Raw genomic sequence first — 17,383 nt, 5'->3', positions numbered from 1 at the left:
TACAGTAGAGCGTCGTTTATCCGAAAGCTGGTTATCCGAAACGTCCGTTATCTGAAAGCATTCCAGTCAGCAAATTTAAATTTTCGCTAGTGCTGTGGCGCTGCAATCTTCGGCTATTTCTCGGGCTACTCAAATATTTTACGTTTTTGATACTAAATTAACATCTGAAGTATAATTTTTTATTGTTTTTATATTTTTCAATAAATTTATTTTGTTTGTACAAAATAAAAAAATAATTTTTTACGATACAATAGTCTTCGCTAGGCTTAACATCGACGAAAATACAACGCGAAGTGACACGCAATGGAGAGAAATTTCAACATGGGATAAATTAATATATATTTTTGTACATGACTCGTTATCCGAAAAATAAGTTATCCGAACCACCCCAGTCCCCAATTGATTCGGATAAACGACGCTCTACTGTACATATATGTGGAGAGCGAAACGCCATCTGCTGGCGAGACGACGAGAGGAGGACGAGACGAGACTTCGCGAGAGGAGACGACGGTTGAAGAAGAACGCGCGAAAAGACGAAAAAGAAGTCCTACATTTGTTTTTTATAATAATCACAGTATTTTTTATGTAATTTGTATTCCTTAAAAGGTTCCTGTTATCCAAATCTTTCTTACCTCAATTAAAGTTTTTCAAAAGGCAAAGAAAAGTCTCACAGAAGTGGGGACCCGTCCGGGATAGGAATAGGCTCGGATGTGGATTAGGCTTAAGTCGAGGAGATTCGACGGACTGCGCTTTGGTTTTGTGAGTACTCTGGACATTTACGGACATTTCTGTTTTTGTGAAAATTTCGACGTTGGAGATTCCGAATACATCGGCATTCCGGAAGGACTTCGACTTACGTTTCGGCAAACCGTGAGTAGTTTTAAAATTCTACTTTTAAGATGGCGACGCTCGTAGAAATTATCGGCGAAACACTAAAGTCGGCCTCGACAAGTTCAATAAAATTGTTGCATCAACTTGTATTCGAAGAGGTTGGAGATAGGAATAACAGAAAAAGATTAAGAACCTTTGGTGGATTCAATTTTCCATCCAAAGAGGACGAAAACCTAAAAAAGAAAGTGCAATATATTAATGAGAACTTTCGATTAAACGACCTAGTTGTTTTGTGCAACTTATTAAATGTTCAATATGACGGTAATAAAGACGAAATCGTCGAAAGGCTTGTTCTTTCTCTTTCTGATTTAAAATCATTACAATCAAATCTGATCTTGGCAGATGTTGATACCGAAGACGAAGATGTATTAGAAGTTCAAACTGTTGCCGATGATCCACCTAGCAATAATTGTCTGCGTGTTTCGGATATGACTAAACTTTCCATTAACTTTCATGACGTGAAAAACGTAATCAAACCTTTCGATGGTAGTGAATATTGTTCTATCGATAAATGGCTGGTTGCATTCGAAGACTTTGCTAAAATGATGACTTGGTCTGATTTACATAAATTTATATTTGCAAAACAATCCTTAACAGGGTTAGCGAAATTATTCGTTGAAAGTCAAAGCGGTATTAATTCCTGGGATAAATTGAAATCGGAATTAAAAGCGGAATTTGGTAGTAAATATAACTCAGCGCGATTCACGGTATGTTGGCTAAACGCCAAATGCTCCCCAATGAATCCGTGCAAGAATATTTCTTTAAAATGCAAGAACTCGCTAGTCATGGAAAAATTGAGCCTGACGGGTTGATCGAATATGTTATTGCTGGTATACGCGACATACCCAGTAACAAAGCGATGTTATACGGAACAGATAATTTGACAAAATTTCGTGAAAAGTTGAGTATATGAGAAGATCCGGTCTACATATTCTCGTTCGTTTCAGTGTAAACCGAATCTACCTACAGAGCATCGAAAACCCCAGCCTTATCGAAATAAGCATGACAGTAAAACTCTCAAATGTTTTAATTGTAATGAAATTGGTCACATTTCGAATAATTGCTCGTATAAGTCCGAAGGCATTAGATGTTTTAAGTGCAAAAAATTCGGCCATAAAGCTAACGCTTGTCCTCAAAAAGAAGTAAACAAAATGGAACTAAGTCATTTCTCTAGATGTAACAACAAAATTGAAACGGATGTTGAAATCCTAGGTGCAAAAACAAAAGGACTCATCGACACCTGGTCGGAAATAACGATGATACCAAGACATTTTTATGATAAAGTAGGGACTCCGAAATTAAACTCAGATGAGCATCTTTAATTGGATTAGATGGGAATAGTAGTTCTCCGTTAGGTTTCTTCGAAAGTGAAATAAAGATTGACGAATACTCTCTTCCTGCAGAGGTTCTACCACGTAAATATTTGCAGGTGATCTATGTAATTCTATAATAATGGGAATAGACGTTCTGAATAAACTGAACTTCTCTATAACAAACTACGGATTCAAAGTCATGGGGAAACGAAGTCAAAATACTATTCGTGTTAATTATACTCGAATTTTTGTTCCCGATGGAAAGTCTGCGGCTGAATCAACACTCGTTAGATCAGATGACGCCTCTAGAAAAGAGCAGACGTTCCTTTCGCATTCCATTGAGTGGGGAGAGGGAAACGGTTTTCAAGACACTAAATCACTTGGTGAGCGCCCACCCCTTGTGGTTAGTGACACAAACGATTTCGGCAGAAATAAAAAAAAGTTTACTTCCAAATCTGATACATTTTCGTGTAAGCCGTGCAGTGAAAGCAAAAAAATGCAATCAAGTGCAGATATGGGCAGATTAAACCGTTTTAACCATGTTTCGTTCACCAACGACAGGGAGTATGATTTAACGGATCCCTCAGAAGTTGAGAACGAAAAAACATGCTTTTTAGGTGAATTGACAGATGCGACAGATTGTTGTCATATAGATTTAAGTCACATTCTGGATAGAAAGCAACGACATAATTTGATGGAATTAATTACTGTACAACGTATGAGCCAAATAAGGTTAAGGATACCGGATTGAAGATGCAAATTATTTTAACTGACGAAATTCCCATTAGTCATCGCCCACGTAGAATGTTATTCGAAGAACAAAAAATAGAAGACCAGATCCAAGAATGGTTGGACGGTGGCATAATCAAACCTAGCTGTTCAGATTATGCTGCGCCAATAGTTTTAAGCAAAAAGAAAAATGGCAAAATTAGACTCTGCGTGGACTTTAGAAAGTTGAATCGGAAAACGGACAGAGATCACTTCCCCTCGCCTTTGATTTAGGATGTGATAGATCGTTTGGAACAATCAAAAGTGTTCACGTCGCTCGATTTAAAAAATGGATTTTTCCATGTTGACATTGATGAGAAATGTAGAAATTATACCTCTTTCGTTACACACGAGGGCCAGTATGAATTTCTAAAGGTTCCTTTTGGCTTGTGTAATAGTCCAAGTGTATTTCAACGTTATATTTACCATGTGTTTAGACCATTGTTACAAGATAAAACTGTAGTAATTTATATGGATGATACCCTAATACCGTCATCAAATGCACAGGAAGGTTTAGAAAAATTGAAGCGTGTACTAAAAGTAGCTTCAGAATATGGGTTGGAACTTAATTTCGAAAAATGTCAATTCTTAAAGAACGAAGTAGAATTTCTCGGCTATGTCATCAAAGACGGAACAATTAGACCTTCTCCGACTAAAACAGCAGCCGTTCAAAAGTTTCCACAACCCAAAACCGTAAAACATGTTCAAAGCTTTCTAGGACTCGCGGGTTATTTTAGGAAATTCATTCCCCACTATTCGAAGATAGCAAAACCCTTAAGCGATTTGCTTAGAGATGGCGTAAAATTCAAATTCGGTCCGGAACAACTAGAAGCATTTCAAACATTGAAGGACATACTATCACGAAGTCCAGTTCTCCATATTTTCAAGCATGGCGCTCCATTAGAATTACATACGGATGCAAGTTGCCTCGGGTTCGGAGCAGTTTTGCTACAACAAGCTGACAACGGAAAGTATTACCCAATCAATTATATGAGTAGGAAAACATCACCTCAGCAAGAAAAATATAACAGTTACGAGTTAGAAGTACTCGCGGTAATTTAGGGCTTGAAAAAATTTCGAAACTATTTGTTGGGTTCCAAATTTAAAATAATTACGGACTGTGCTGCGTTCCAACGAACACTCCGAAAGAAGGAGCTTACTCCAAAACTAGCAAGATGGTCTTTATTACTTGACGAATTTGACTATGAAGTTGTCCATAGGAAAGGCAGCCAGATGAAGCATGTGGACGCACTAAGCCGAAATGCAGTTTTACTAATTACGCGTTCTTCCGACGAAATAACAACAAGAATTGTTTCTGCACAAGATACTGATGAGGATATAAAAGCGCCTAAGGATTCAGTGGGAAAAGGAGAGACAAATGATTATGTACTGAAAAATAACGTTTTATATAAATACGAAAACGGACTAGAACTGTACGTTGTACCCAAATCGATGCAAACTGACATAATCAAACACGTACATCGAAAAGGTCATTTTGCAGCGGCGAAGACGGAGGATCTTCTAAAATGCAATTTTTATATCCCAAACGCTAGAAAACACATAGAAAATGTCATACTGAATTGCGTCGACTGCATACTATATAATAGGGAAAAGGGGGAAAGGTGAAGGCCTATTAAATCCCATACCAAAAGGGGACAGTCCTTTGAGCACATACCATGTAGATTTTCTCGGACCACTACCCTCAACGAACAAATACTACCAGCACATATTCACGGTAGTAGATAGTTTTGGGTAAGTTTGTGTGGTTTTACCCCGTTAAGTCAACAACTACACGAGATGCTTTGGATAAGCTGAGGATCCAACAAGCAGTATTTGGAAACCCGTATCGTATTGTCACGGATCGTGGAACCGCTTTTACTTCCAAAGAATTTAACGATTATTGCACCAACGAGATGATTGAGCACATTACGATTGCCACAGGTATTCCTAGGGGAAATGGACAGATAGAACGTATGCATAGCATCTTGATCCCCGTTTTGGCGAAACTCGCGCAAGAAGACGCTACAAAGTGGTACAAATATGTTTCGGACGTCCAAAGAATCAACAGTACGCCAACGCGTAGTACGAGATATACACCTTTTGAAATTTTGGTCGGTACCAAAATGAAAAATAAAGAAGACCTGAGAATAAAAGAGATTTTGGAAGAAGAATTTTTAAATTGTACGATGCAAGATAGAGACAAGATTCGAGAAGATGCCAAACAAAACATCTTGAAACTACAGATGGAAAATCGTAAATCCTACAATAAGAAAAGAAAACCAGCTCCCAAATATCAGGTCAACGACCTTGTTGCCATTCAGAGAACCCAGTATGGGACAGATCTCAAACTAAGACCTAAGTTTTTCGGACCTTACAAGGTTACCTCGACGATGCCTAGGAACAGATATGCGGTTGAGAAAATTGGTCATCATGAAGGGCCCAATGTGACTGTTACTGCAGCTGACCACATGAAGCCATGGCTCATTGATCTTGATTGACGTCAAGAACTTTTCCAGAACATTTCTAATCGTGTTTTCTCTTTTTGTTCTTATGTTTGTGTGTGTGTGTGTGTGTGTGTGTGTGTGTGTGTGTGTGTGTTATTTTTTAGTTTTCCAGTAATCTCTCCGATGACGGAGTGATCTGCAGGATGGCCGAGCTGTGGAGAGCGAAACGCCATCTGCCGGCGAGACGACGAGAGCGGGACGAGACGCGACTTCGCGAGAGGAGACGACGGTTGAAGAAGAACACGCGAAAAGACGAAAGACGAAAAAGAAGTCCTACATTTGTTTTTTACAATAATCACAATATTCTTATGTAATTTGTATTCCTTAAAACGTCCCTGTTATCCAAATCTTTCTTATCTCAAAGTTTTTCAAAAGGCAAAGAAAAGTCTTGCATATATTTCAACTAGCAGGTGGGCCCGGCGTTGCTCGGGCAAAAGTAACGATGGCGAAGATTAAGATTATTACGTTATAGTCAACCTTACCCGTTTTCATAGAATGCAAAAATTGGATCCCCCGTTTCCAGACTAATTAGAGAATTTTTACATGAGTCTAAAAATATCTTCAATTTCCTGCAAAAACGAAAACCAACTGCACTTTCTCTTAAAACGTCGCTTTCTCTTAACAATTCCATTGTTACGTAACACGTCCATTGTTGACACTTCCATTGTTAACACTTTCATTGTTACTTAACACTTCTATTGTTGATGGAAGTGTTAAGCTTAATCCTGTCCCTCTCTCCCCAGAGGGGGCATTACGAAAAATCCCTTCTTAGTGTGCGTTTTCGTGACGTACCCTAACTGTGTACCAAATTTCAGCTTCCAACTCCTAACCGTTTGGGCTCTGCGCTGATTATTATTATTATCAACTCGTCTCGATTATATATATAGATATAAAGATTGTTATAATGAAAAATTAATTTCCAATGAGTTGATAATTATTAAAAACCACAAAATTAAAACAATTAGTAAAAAAATCCGTTATAAAGTTTCCTATTATCGGTTCCTGTAAGAAAGATTAAAAACAGTATTTAATAAAATTTTAAATATTTTTTTTCATTCTCAAAAATTACTTCATTTATCTGATCTGTATGCTTTAAAAGTATATGTCGGTTGAGAGAATTTTCGTGTTTATATGTCTTTATTACAAAAAGTGCGTCGATAGTTTCTATCCTGTGAATGAACGATAAAGTGTTCTAAATAGTAAGATCTAAATCGAAATTCTTTTCCACATTCTTCGAATACATACATCATCTGCTTTTAAAAAATTCGTTGAGTAAAAATAACTTAAATATAAATCCTCTACAGAAACATAAATTTCTGTAATATGTTAAAATCTTATAGTAAAATGTATAATATGTACACTATTTCTGAACCGAGATTAAAATTGAAAGTTTCTTGAACTTTTAATAATACACTTTGCCAAATTACAAATGTATTTCACAAAATAAATAAAGATTTTACTTACCATTGTGATTTTAATTTTGATGGGGAGGGGAAAACAAATAAAACTTATTTCGATTAAAGAAAAAAACAATAGACAAGAATAATGTTATGCTTTTAAATAAAAATTACATACTTTCTTACTACGTTTATTTCTATGTAATAATAAAAATACATATATACACAGTCTTGCGTTTTTATTAGTCATGTTTTTTTCGTTTGTAGGGGTTAAAGAATCTGTCTAATGTCGATTGCTTTTCTCTCTTCTTCAGGATTTTTCGGAAGTAATTAATAGCATTGTATTTGTAGAGATCCTCAAACCTATTAACCTCAACCTGGTTTGGATGCCATTCTAAGACCGTTGTTCTGACATCCTCCTATTACTACAAAAGATCTTTAATAGCAGATATCGGCATCAATTCTCTTTTTCAGAAGTAAACATATTTTGCTGAGTTTCTTGGTGTTCTTCGTTTAAGAGTTCTTGGCGTTCTTCTGTCGTCAAATCAGTTTCAGATTACATTATGAGCTCTTCAATGTTCTTTATTTCTCAGATGTGATTTTTGTTACTCGTTAAGCTGCTTGAATCTTCTTGATTATACAGTATCTTTCTTAGATATGATTGAACTGGCCTACTGTAGACCTGTTCGAGTCATACTGCCCAGCAACATCAGACATCCGCACACTCTCTATCTTTGCTATTATACTCTCACCTTTCGATAATAAAATCGACGCAAAAGTTAACGAGTGCCCGCCCGACAGTCTCGCGAATACTATAAAAGGATTGTTTCTGTCAGAAAAATAAAAGGCTGGAATTACAAGGGAGAGTTTCAAAGTTCGGAGGAATACTATCCTATCAGTATATATCGGGTTGAGCGTCGATAACGACGTCTCCTGCGCTCTGAAAAGTTTCGAATTGTTGGCTGAAGACAAGGGAAGACCAATAGGTATTTATTATTTTACATCGCTTCTTCTTGTATTTGTTCTGTGAGAGGTGTACGTTGTCCGAACATAAAAATCTTTCGCGAAAGTGTCCGTTAACTGATCACCCAATGTATATACGTTTATCATTTTTAGATATAAATATACATATAAACTAATGACCAATATAATACTAAACTTGTTTAAACTATTCTAAAATTTAAACAATATGACTGTCATATTTTATGTATTTAAAACTAAAAATTTATACTTTTTCAGTAATATTCATATGTATATTTATAAATAGCAATTTAAATCCTCCTTAATTTTAGATGACACGAAAATGTTGTGTGCCTGGTTGTACTGTACGTCTAATTATGGTACACGGAAGGAATAGGCCTAACTAATGTTTTCAGTTTTCCCAAAGATCCTGTTCGATGTAAACAATGGGTTAAAGCGATACATAGAAAAGATTTCGAACCGAGTATTAATTCTGTAGTTTGCATACATCATTATCATTTTGATGAACAGTTTATTATTAGAGAACATAGTGCAGTGCGTGATGATGGTACTGTTCTCACTATTCGACGTAAACATCCTAGTCTAATAAAAGGATGCATTTCCTGCAAAATTTCCAAATCAGCCATCATACTTATCTTCTTTAGTTCCAACAAAAAGACGCAATCCATAAGAAAGATCAGCTGAATTGCTTGAAAGAAGAAAAAGGCATAAAAATTGGTTATCTACAGATAAGGTTAATTTTAAGGAGTTAGAAAAAATTGAAAGGAAAAGAATTCCTGTAGATTGGATTACAATACCATCTGAAATGGATTTATTACAATATATTTCTTTTTTTTTAAAAAAATACGTGTTACACAATATTATTGGGATAAAAATTATGGAAGATTTATCTATTGAAATATGGCAAAATGAAATTTCAATTGCTCTATCAAAATTTATGTGGATATTAAGTGATTTATGGAACAAGTTTGATTGTTTAATAAGTCATTTGAATTCATATAAGTTAGATATAAGTGATAAATTGTAATATGTATACATTTTAATTACTGAATGTCTGTAATCTGATCCAAATCTCAGTCTTTCAATGAAATTAATTTTTATTTGTAAACAAAGAAATATTCTTACAATGAAAGTGCCAAAATACTTATCAGAAACACTGAAACGATAAAGGGCGTAGCGTGGCGAAAATAAGCTATGATAAACGACTCAAAATTTCTTTATTACGTACACTGCAAAGAAAAAGAACCCGAGATAGACTTCGAGAGAGGAAAGCGGATGACTTTGAAAAACAATACCAACAAAATGTTACTTACACCTGAAAGTCCACAAGATATTCGTAACAGAATTCTTCTAATTACTCGTATTATGTACGATTTATAAACGGTTTTATTTAAGAAAAATATAATAATATAAAAATCAAAATGATTATGCTTTTTGCATTATTAACTGGATATAAAATTAACAAAATTATATATAATAAGTATACAGGTATATTTACTATTTAACTCAAAATTTCAATAAAAACTAAAAACTGAACAAAAATTAATAACCTTAATAGTAAAAATACTTTCATATCTCAGTTCCTACGTAAGAGTTTTTGTTGTTTATTATTTATTTATTTATAGATCTTAATTGAATTTCTGCGAATTTCGAGAAAATCACTTGAAATAAAAGAAATAAAAAATTTAATGGTAAATGTGAAATATTGAGAGATTGGCATCTTCGGTTTTCTGTACTACGCAAGTTCCTCTTACTGTAATCTTTCTTTCTTTTATTTTTATATTAAATTTGTTCTGTTTATTTAAATGTTTATAACTCGTATATCGCCGACCTCACGGACCTTCGACTACGAACCCTCTGTTACGCCATTCATTGACACGGTGAGCGGTCATCACCCGACCGTCGTCAGAGCATGGGTTAAGCCTGGCGACTTAACCCCCAATTCCTCACAGTTTCGTTTTAAAAGAAATTAATAAATACTTCTTTGCCTGAGTAATTCTACGTGACTGTAGAGCGCGACTGCAAAATTACATAAGGCGTCCGGTACAGTACAAAACGTGATTAACATTTCATGATAATATAGTCTAAAAATAACATGAAAAATATTTCTTTATTCTTATACTAGCAGACCCTGCCACGCCTTGTGGCTCAAAATGTATCTATTATAAATGTATAACACTTCCCCCGTGGGGGAAAATTTTTCGAAAAATTTTTTTTTAGTGTACATTCTCTTGACATACCCTATTAAAACGCAATCAAAAACGCAAAAACCCGCATCTAAAATAGTGTAAATAGAAGCAGAGTTCTTTACGGTAAGCCTTCCCCGTAAGGCTTACCGTAAAGAACTGTCCATCCCCCATGTTTAACGGAATAATATACATCCTATGTCCACCCTGAAGTTCCATTCTAAATATTGGTAAAAAAGTTTTTGAAATCGGATGAGTAGTTTCGGAGATTACCTGCTGCATACAAACTAACATACATACATACATACAAGCATTATCTCTTTATAATATTAGTATAGATAAAAAGTGACATAAACTTTTGTATTATTTTATTTTTTTAATTTAATAAAACGCAACAAAGAATATTATTGTCGAATTTTATTGTTAGTGTTCCATTGTTGAAAACATTCGATTCAGAGGTGGAAAATGAATTCAGGTGAGATTTCGGTGCATTTGCTAGCGGGATGTTTGGTATGTAGCGCAGTCACCTGAGGAGAAAGCACCGAGTATACCTTGACAAACATCGATGTTCAGATATGTTCGTGACACACGCTTGCCTTCTGAATATCTTGCTAGCAATGAGACCTTGGAGACTTTCACTCGCGATTGTTTACTGTTATTGCGTTGTTGCGAGGTATTAAATGTCGCCCAAGTGAAGAGATAAAGCGAGATTTCGGTGCATTTGCTAGCGACATGTTTGTTGTCACAATATTATGGATTACCAATATAACAGGATAGGAAAATTCGTTCATTCTAACAGACTTCCATTACTAAAGACTATTTTTCAGGTCCTGCAGACCACTGTCCTTCCATTACTACGAATTTTTCAGTTTCCAATTTATTTTGTCACAGTCATCGTTTGATTTATTTTGTCATAGTAGAAGTTTTATTTATTTTATATTATTTTTGTATTTATTTCATATCTCAGTTCCTACGTAAGAGTTTTTGTTGTTTATTATTTATTTATTTATAGATCTTAATTGAATTTCTGCGAATTTCGAGAAAATCACTTGAAATAAAAGAAATAAAAAATTTAATGGTAAATGTGAAATATTGAGAGATTGGCATCTTCGGTTTTCTGTACTACGCAAGTTCCTCTTACTGTAATCTTTCTTTCTTTTATTTTTATATTAAATTTGTTCTGTTTATTTAAATGTTTATAACTCGTATATCGCCGACCTCACGGACCTTCGACTACGAACCCTCTGTTACGCCATTCATTGACACGGTGAGCGGTCATCACCCGACCGTCGTCAGAGCATGGGTTAAGCCTGGCGACTTAACCCCCAATTCCTCACAGTTTCGTTTTAAAAGAAATTAATAAATACTTCTTTGCCTGAGTAATTCTACGTGACTGTAGAGCGCGACTGCAAAATTACATAAGGCGTCCGGTACAGTACAAAACGTGATTAACATTTCATGATAATATAGTCTAAAAATAACATGAAAAATATTTCTTTATTCTTATACTAGCAGACCCTGCCACGCCTTGTGGCTCAAAATGTATCTATTATAAATGTATAACACTTCCCCCGTGGGGGAAAATTTTTCGAAAAATTTTTTTTTAGTGTACATTCTCTTGACATACCCTATTAAAACGCAATCAAAAACGCAAAAACCCGCATCTAAAATAGTGTAAATAGAAGCAGAGTTCTTTACGGTAAGCCTTCCCCGTAAGGCTTACCGTAAAGAACTGTCCATCCCCCATGTTTAACGGAATAATATACATCCTATGTCCACCCTGAAGTTCCATTCTAAATATTGGTAAAAAAGTTTTTGAAATCGGATGAGTAGTTTCGGAGATTACCTGCTGCATACAAACTAACATACATACATACATACAAGCATTATCTCTTTATAATATTAGTATAGATAAAAAGTGACATAAACTTTTGTATTATTTTATTTTTTTAATTTAATAAAACGCAACAAAGAATATTATTGTCGAATTTTATTGTTAGTGTTCCATTGTTGAAAACATTCGATTCAGAGGTGGAAAATGAATTCAGGTGAGATTTCGGTGCATTTGCTAGCGGGATGTTTGGTATGTAGCGCAGTCACCTGAGGAGAAAGCACCGAGTATACCTTGACAAACATCGATGTTCAGATATGTTCGTGACACACGCTTGCCTTCTGAATATCTTGCTAGCAATGAGACCTTGGAGACTTTCACTCGCGATTGTTTACTGTTATTGCGTTGTTGCGAGGTATTAAATGTCGCCCAAGTGAAGAGATAAAGCGAGATTTCGGTGCATTTGCTAGCGACATGTTTGTTGTCACAATATTATGGATTACCAATATAACAGGATAGGAAAATTCGTTCATTCTAACAGACTTCCATTACTAAAGACTATTTTTCAGGTCCTGCAGACCACTGTCCTTCCATTACTACGAATTTTTCAGTTTCCAATTTATTTTGTCACAGTCATCGTTTGATTTATTTTGTCATAGTAGAAGTTTTATTTATTTTATATTATTTTTGTATTTACTTTTACAAATAAAGTAATAGAAAACATATCATTTTTTCATCAATTTTTGTTTCAGTTTCTTTATGAGCAATTTCTGAAATTTGTTGTGCAAAGCAATGCCTTGGATCATAAAAGAAAACCAGGGGCGAATCCTGACCAAGATTTTTGGCATGACGAACGTTATAATAGGAATAATAGGCCTATCTCTAGCATTAAACAATATGCAGAAATGTTATTTGGTGTGAATAAAAAAGTATGGAATAAAGTATAATATAAAGCCCATTATATCTACACATGAAATATATGAAATATATTATAATGAAAAAGTATTAAAAATTTATGATAATAATTCAAATTTTGTAGGCCCTTGACACTGGGAGATCAGGGCTTAAGCCTTATTAATCTCTATGCAGATCCGCCCCTGCACACAATACATATATGCTGACTGGGTACTGCAAGCTTTTGATGCAATCTGGCCATGTTAAATGTTTTTTAACATGGACATGCGCGCTCACTTGTTCGCTGAGGCAAACCTCCACACAAGCAAGCGATCGAGTTCACGCAAGCATGGCACTAACTTAAAACAGTATCCGCTAGCTGCCAATGTAAAAGTAAACACAAATGATAAAAGAGTTTACACGTCAGAATAAATTATTATTGGCATATTTCTCATCATATAAAAAGTATATTGACAGTCATAACTTTTTTAATTAAGCATGCGGCGTATACCAAGCAAGCCCAGAGAATTCGCCCCTGAAGAAAACAAAGCTTTATATCAAACACAAAAGATTGAGATTTTCCATCTTTAATCTGACAAATTACAGTAAATTCCCTATAACACAAATTTATTTAACATGATGAATAAATTGCAACTAGTATTCATACAAAATTCTAATTTTCTTGTCCAGTGAAATACGTTTCTTGTCCATTTTCTTCTTTAATTTCTAGGCCTAAGTTTAAACTTTCATAAAATTGTATGACAATGCATATTTTGATAATCAACAAATCTCCGATATTGTACAGTACTCTGTTGTATAGCTACCTGAATTTGGTAGATATAAGCAGACAATTTCAGACATTTGAAAAACAAGAGAAAAACTACAACATGCTTTTCTTAAATATAGTAGTTCTACCAAAAATTTAACCTAGTCTTATAAGCCGTTTTACTCGTTGTACGGGTTAATCTAACAGTAATTTTTTCATGTATTCAATTTTGATGCAGATGGCACTCAATAATTTTCCCAGACTAGTGTCTTTTTATGTTACATTTAACGTCACTAAAAACAAAATATTGAGATTGTTTCAGATAATTTATTTTGATTATCTTGAACAATCATTCTATTTTAGTTTGAAAATTTTAAAAATTTAATGTTCTCAAATAGTAACATTTGAAAGACGTTTTGGATACAGATTTTCTTGAAAACAAATGAAAATACACAAATGTTTTTACTATAACAGATAACTGAAAATAATTCTTTAATAATTTCTGCCTTTTTATATTTATAGACAAGATGGTATGCTCTTAACACAAGTTTGAGCTGGAGAAAACTACATCATAATCTCCAGACTGACCTCATTATTTACTTAGTAACAACGTTGTTCAGAAAATTTTACCACCAGGAATCAAGCACAATCCAAGAAATAATTCGGAATTATTTGGACTACATGAACCTACACCATTGTAAATCATGGAGAAAACTACTGTATACCATAATTCACAGACTGACTCATTATTTACTTAGTAACAATGTTGTTCAGAAAATTTTACCACCAGGAATCAAGCACAATCCAAGAATTAATTCGGAATTATCTGGCCTACATGAACCTACACCATTGTAAATTATTTTGATACTGAAAAATTCTGTAACATTACTATATATAAATTTTAATTAATTTAAAAATAAAATTAACTTCTTTTATTCATTTTGTAATATAGTGTTTTTACATTAAAAAAACAGATACAGTACAATATTATCAAAAATAGAGTTTACTATTGAAAACATACAAACATGTAATGAAACCAATTTTACCATAAGGTAAATAATATAATTTGGTTATTATTATTATTTTATCTTGTTTTTAATTGTATTATTCTTGCAACCTCCAGCATTTATTTAGTACGTCACGTAATGAATTTTACTGTTTATAAAGAAAATTCAATTGTAAATAATTACAAATGAGATGTTAAATTTCAGGTTTGTTGTATACATTACTCCCGGTGGAATTTCGGGACATTGAGTATATATCTGAACTGAGGGGGCCGAGACGAGTTGAACGGTACCATACTTTTGAACCGGAGACGAAAAATAACAAAGTTATTATACTTACGATTTATAGTATAGTGTCCCAATCATATGCAGACAGACTGGTCGCTAAAATACGAATTCAAAAAATTGGAGATTGGCATATTAGGGTCTGAAGTTCCGTTCAAGAATATGTTGCCTTTTGAAAGTCCAGTAATGTTGTTTCCATTATTTTCAGCTCATTATTATGAAACTAGCTCTTACCCGAGACTTCGCCCGCATAGATTTTGCAAGCAAACACCATTTATATTTAGTATTTCAACAACCATAGTAATTGTTATATAATACCTACCGCTGAAAATGATGAGAATTGCCGAGAATCAAACGAACTGTTTTCAATTTGATCAATTTTCTAGAACGTTTACAATCGTTCTATAATCAAACTAATATGCAATAACAAATTCGAATTTAAAACGGTTCGAACATTTGGTTAAAAAATCGAAATATACAAAAATATTTATAACAATGTCTGAAATGTTATCAATTTAATACACTTAAGAACTCAATGAAGACTAAACGTAGTTGAAAAAAAAAATCGCATGTAAAATAGTACAGTAGAAGCCGTTCTTCAGGTTAAGCCTTAATTCTTTCTCTCTCCCCAGGCAGGGGAATTTCGAAAAATCCTTCTTAGTGTGAGTTTTCATGATGTACCCTAACTGTGTACCAAATTTCACTTCTTTAGGTTCAGCGGTTTGCTCTGGGCGATGATGAATCAATCAGTCAATCACTCAGTCAGGACAAGTAATTTTATATATTTAGATAGCAACACAATAATTATTTAATATATTGTTTGCAATTTTGGCTACATTTAATATTGTCCTACATTAAACTTGAGTGGCATTTAATATTGTGAACATAAAGTTAGTCTCCATATTTACAATATTAAATGTAGCTCAAGTTTGATGAGAACTCTGACCTTAGAGGAGGCGAAATTGAAGAATTTGTAAACAGACAAAACCTGTTCATCCTTAACGAATCAGATATGCCAAGCACGTTTGAAAGCTCAAATGGAAGTTCAAACATAGACTTAACAATAATAAATAATAGAGCGATAAATGAGGTTGATAAATGGACAGTATGTGATGAAACGAGTCTATCTGAAAATAGGTACATTACATTTGAAATTTATCAGAAGATTCACAATAATAGTATTAAAAAGTATAACTTAAAAAGAACTAACTGGGAAAGAATAATGGAAGACTTAAAATCTGCAAAAATAGATTTGAGAAATTTAGAAAATCGCCACCAGGCAGAAGCAGTACTTACGAAGTTAATTCAGATACAGTAGAGCCTCGAAAACTCGGCACTCGATAACCCGGCACTCCTGATAACTCGGCCATACCTTGGCAGACCAAAAATACCCTTAGATAATTAATTTTCATCATAGACAGCTTTATGCCTCATAAAGTATTTTTCTGAGGTCTGTCTTATCAGGTAAATTACTGTACACAGTGTATTCATTAATTTTCATTTTCATGTAGTAAAGGCTCTATGCCTTCGTACAGGACGTACTTTTCCTTTGTTTAAGGGTATTTGGGCAGTTTATTCTGTTGTATTTTCAAGCAAACAATACATACAAGTACAGTACAATATTTTCTGAGGAAACACGCATACTTATCCTTTTTTAACCCCATTCCCGATAACCCGGCATTTTCACAAACTCGGCCACCCTTCGGTCCACATTAGGCCGAGTTTTCGAGGCTCTACTGTAATAACAAAAGTAATTGAAAGGAATATCCCACTGTACGACGATAGGAAAAAATTAGTGAAATGATGGACTCCTGAATTAAAAGCATTAAAAAGAAAAATAAGAGCAAAAAGAAAGAGATACTAAAAATGTAGCGATCAGAACTTGAGAACTATTTTTAGAGAACAATGTCTAGAGGAACAGAAAAATTATAAGAGAAGGATAAAAGAAAGTAAAGAGTTGGATACAATTCTGCGAAAAAAGTGCTGAAGACCCCTGGGGTTTGATCTATAAAATCACAGCTGGGAAATTAAGAAGATTTCAGTTAACAGAAATTAAACAAGAGAATGGATCTGTTACTGCTACAGCAGAGAGCTTAAAATTATTACTTACGGAATTCGTTAAAATAGATGATAAAAATAAAGACAGCAGAGAGCAAAAAAAGTTTACAGTACAAAACAAGTGGTGAAAATGTTCCGTTATTCTCAAAGGAAGAGATATCTTGGGTAATATCGAACTTTAAACAAGGGAAAGCCCCAGGACATGATCTAATTACAATAGAAATTGTAAAACAAATAAATAACAGAGAGCCAGATTTTCTATACGAATTATATAACACTTGTTTAAAATTTGCGGTTTTCCCAGCTGAATGGAAAATTGCGAAAATCTTACCAATCTATAAGGGTAAAAACAAAGATCGAAAAGAAGTAAGAAGTTATAGACCAATCTCTCTCCTTCCTGTTCTGGGAAAAGTTTTGGATAAATTAATAGTATATCGTCTTACAACTTGGCTAAATTCAAACAAATGGTTTAACGAAAATCAATACGGGTTTCAAGAAGGACGTT

The 17,383-nt window shown here is 34.1% G+C and overlaps 2 protein-coding genes across 5 annotated transcripts; both read left to right on the top strand.

Moving 5' to 3' along the window:
- The first annotated feature begins 540 nt into the window (after positions 1 to 540).
- LOC111633362 lies at positions 541 to 14,459 on the top strand. Of its 4 annotated transcripts, XM_023377917.1 has the most exons (4): positions 12,061 to 12,088; positions 12,441 to 12,529; positions 12,624 to 12,800; positions 14,054 to 14,459. In XM_023377917.1, exons 1-4 carry the CDS (start codon positions 12,079 to 12,081, stop codon positions 14,384 to 14,386), a joined length of 609 nt encoding a protein of 202 aa, XP_023233685.1. In that variant the 5' UTR covers positions 12,061 to 12,078; the 3' UTR covers positions 14,387 to 14,459. The 4 variants fall into 4 exon arrangements, 2 of the variants coding, with proteins under 2 accessions (XP_023233686.1, XP_023233685.1); XR_002758044.1 differs by lacking the exon at positions 12,441 to 12,529 and having other exon boundaries at positions 12,043 to 12,088; XM_023377918.1 differs by lacking the exons at positions 12,061 to 12,088; positions 12,441 to 12,529; positions 12,624 to 12,800 and adding an exon at positions 541 to 870.
- LOC111633361 lies at positions 857 to 1,718 on the top strand. The gene has a single exon (XM_023377916.1). The coding sequence runs from the start codon at positions 900 to 902 to the stop codon at positions 1,701 to 1,703; it is 804 nt and encodes a 267-aa protein (XP_023233684.1). The 5' UTR covers positions 857 to 899; the 3' UTR covers positions 1,704 to 1,718.
- Positions 14,460 to 17,383: the final 2,924 nt, after the last annotated feature.

This window comes from Centruroides sculpturatus, unplaced genomic scaffold (assembly GCF_000671375.1).
Source record: "Centruroides sculpturatus isolate CEXI.00-Female unplaced genomic scaffold, Cexi_2.0 scaffold628, whole genome shotgun sequence".
Taxonomy (NCBI): domain Eukaryota; kingdom Metazoa; phylum Arthropoda; class Arachnida; order Scorpiones; family Buthidae; genus Centruroides; species Centruroides sculpturatus.
The sequence above is the reverse complement of the archived record's forward strand: the minus strand, read 5'-3'. Positions and strand labels throughout refer to the sequence as shown.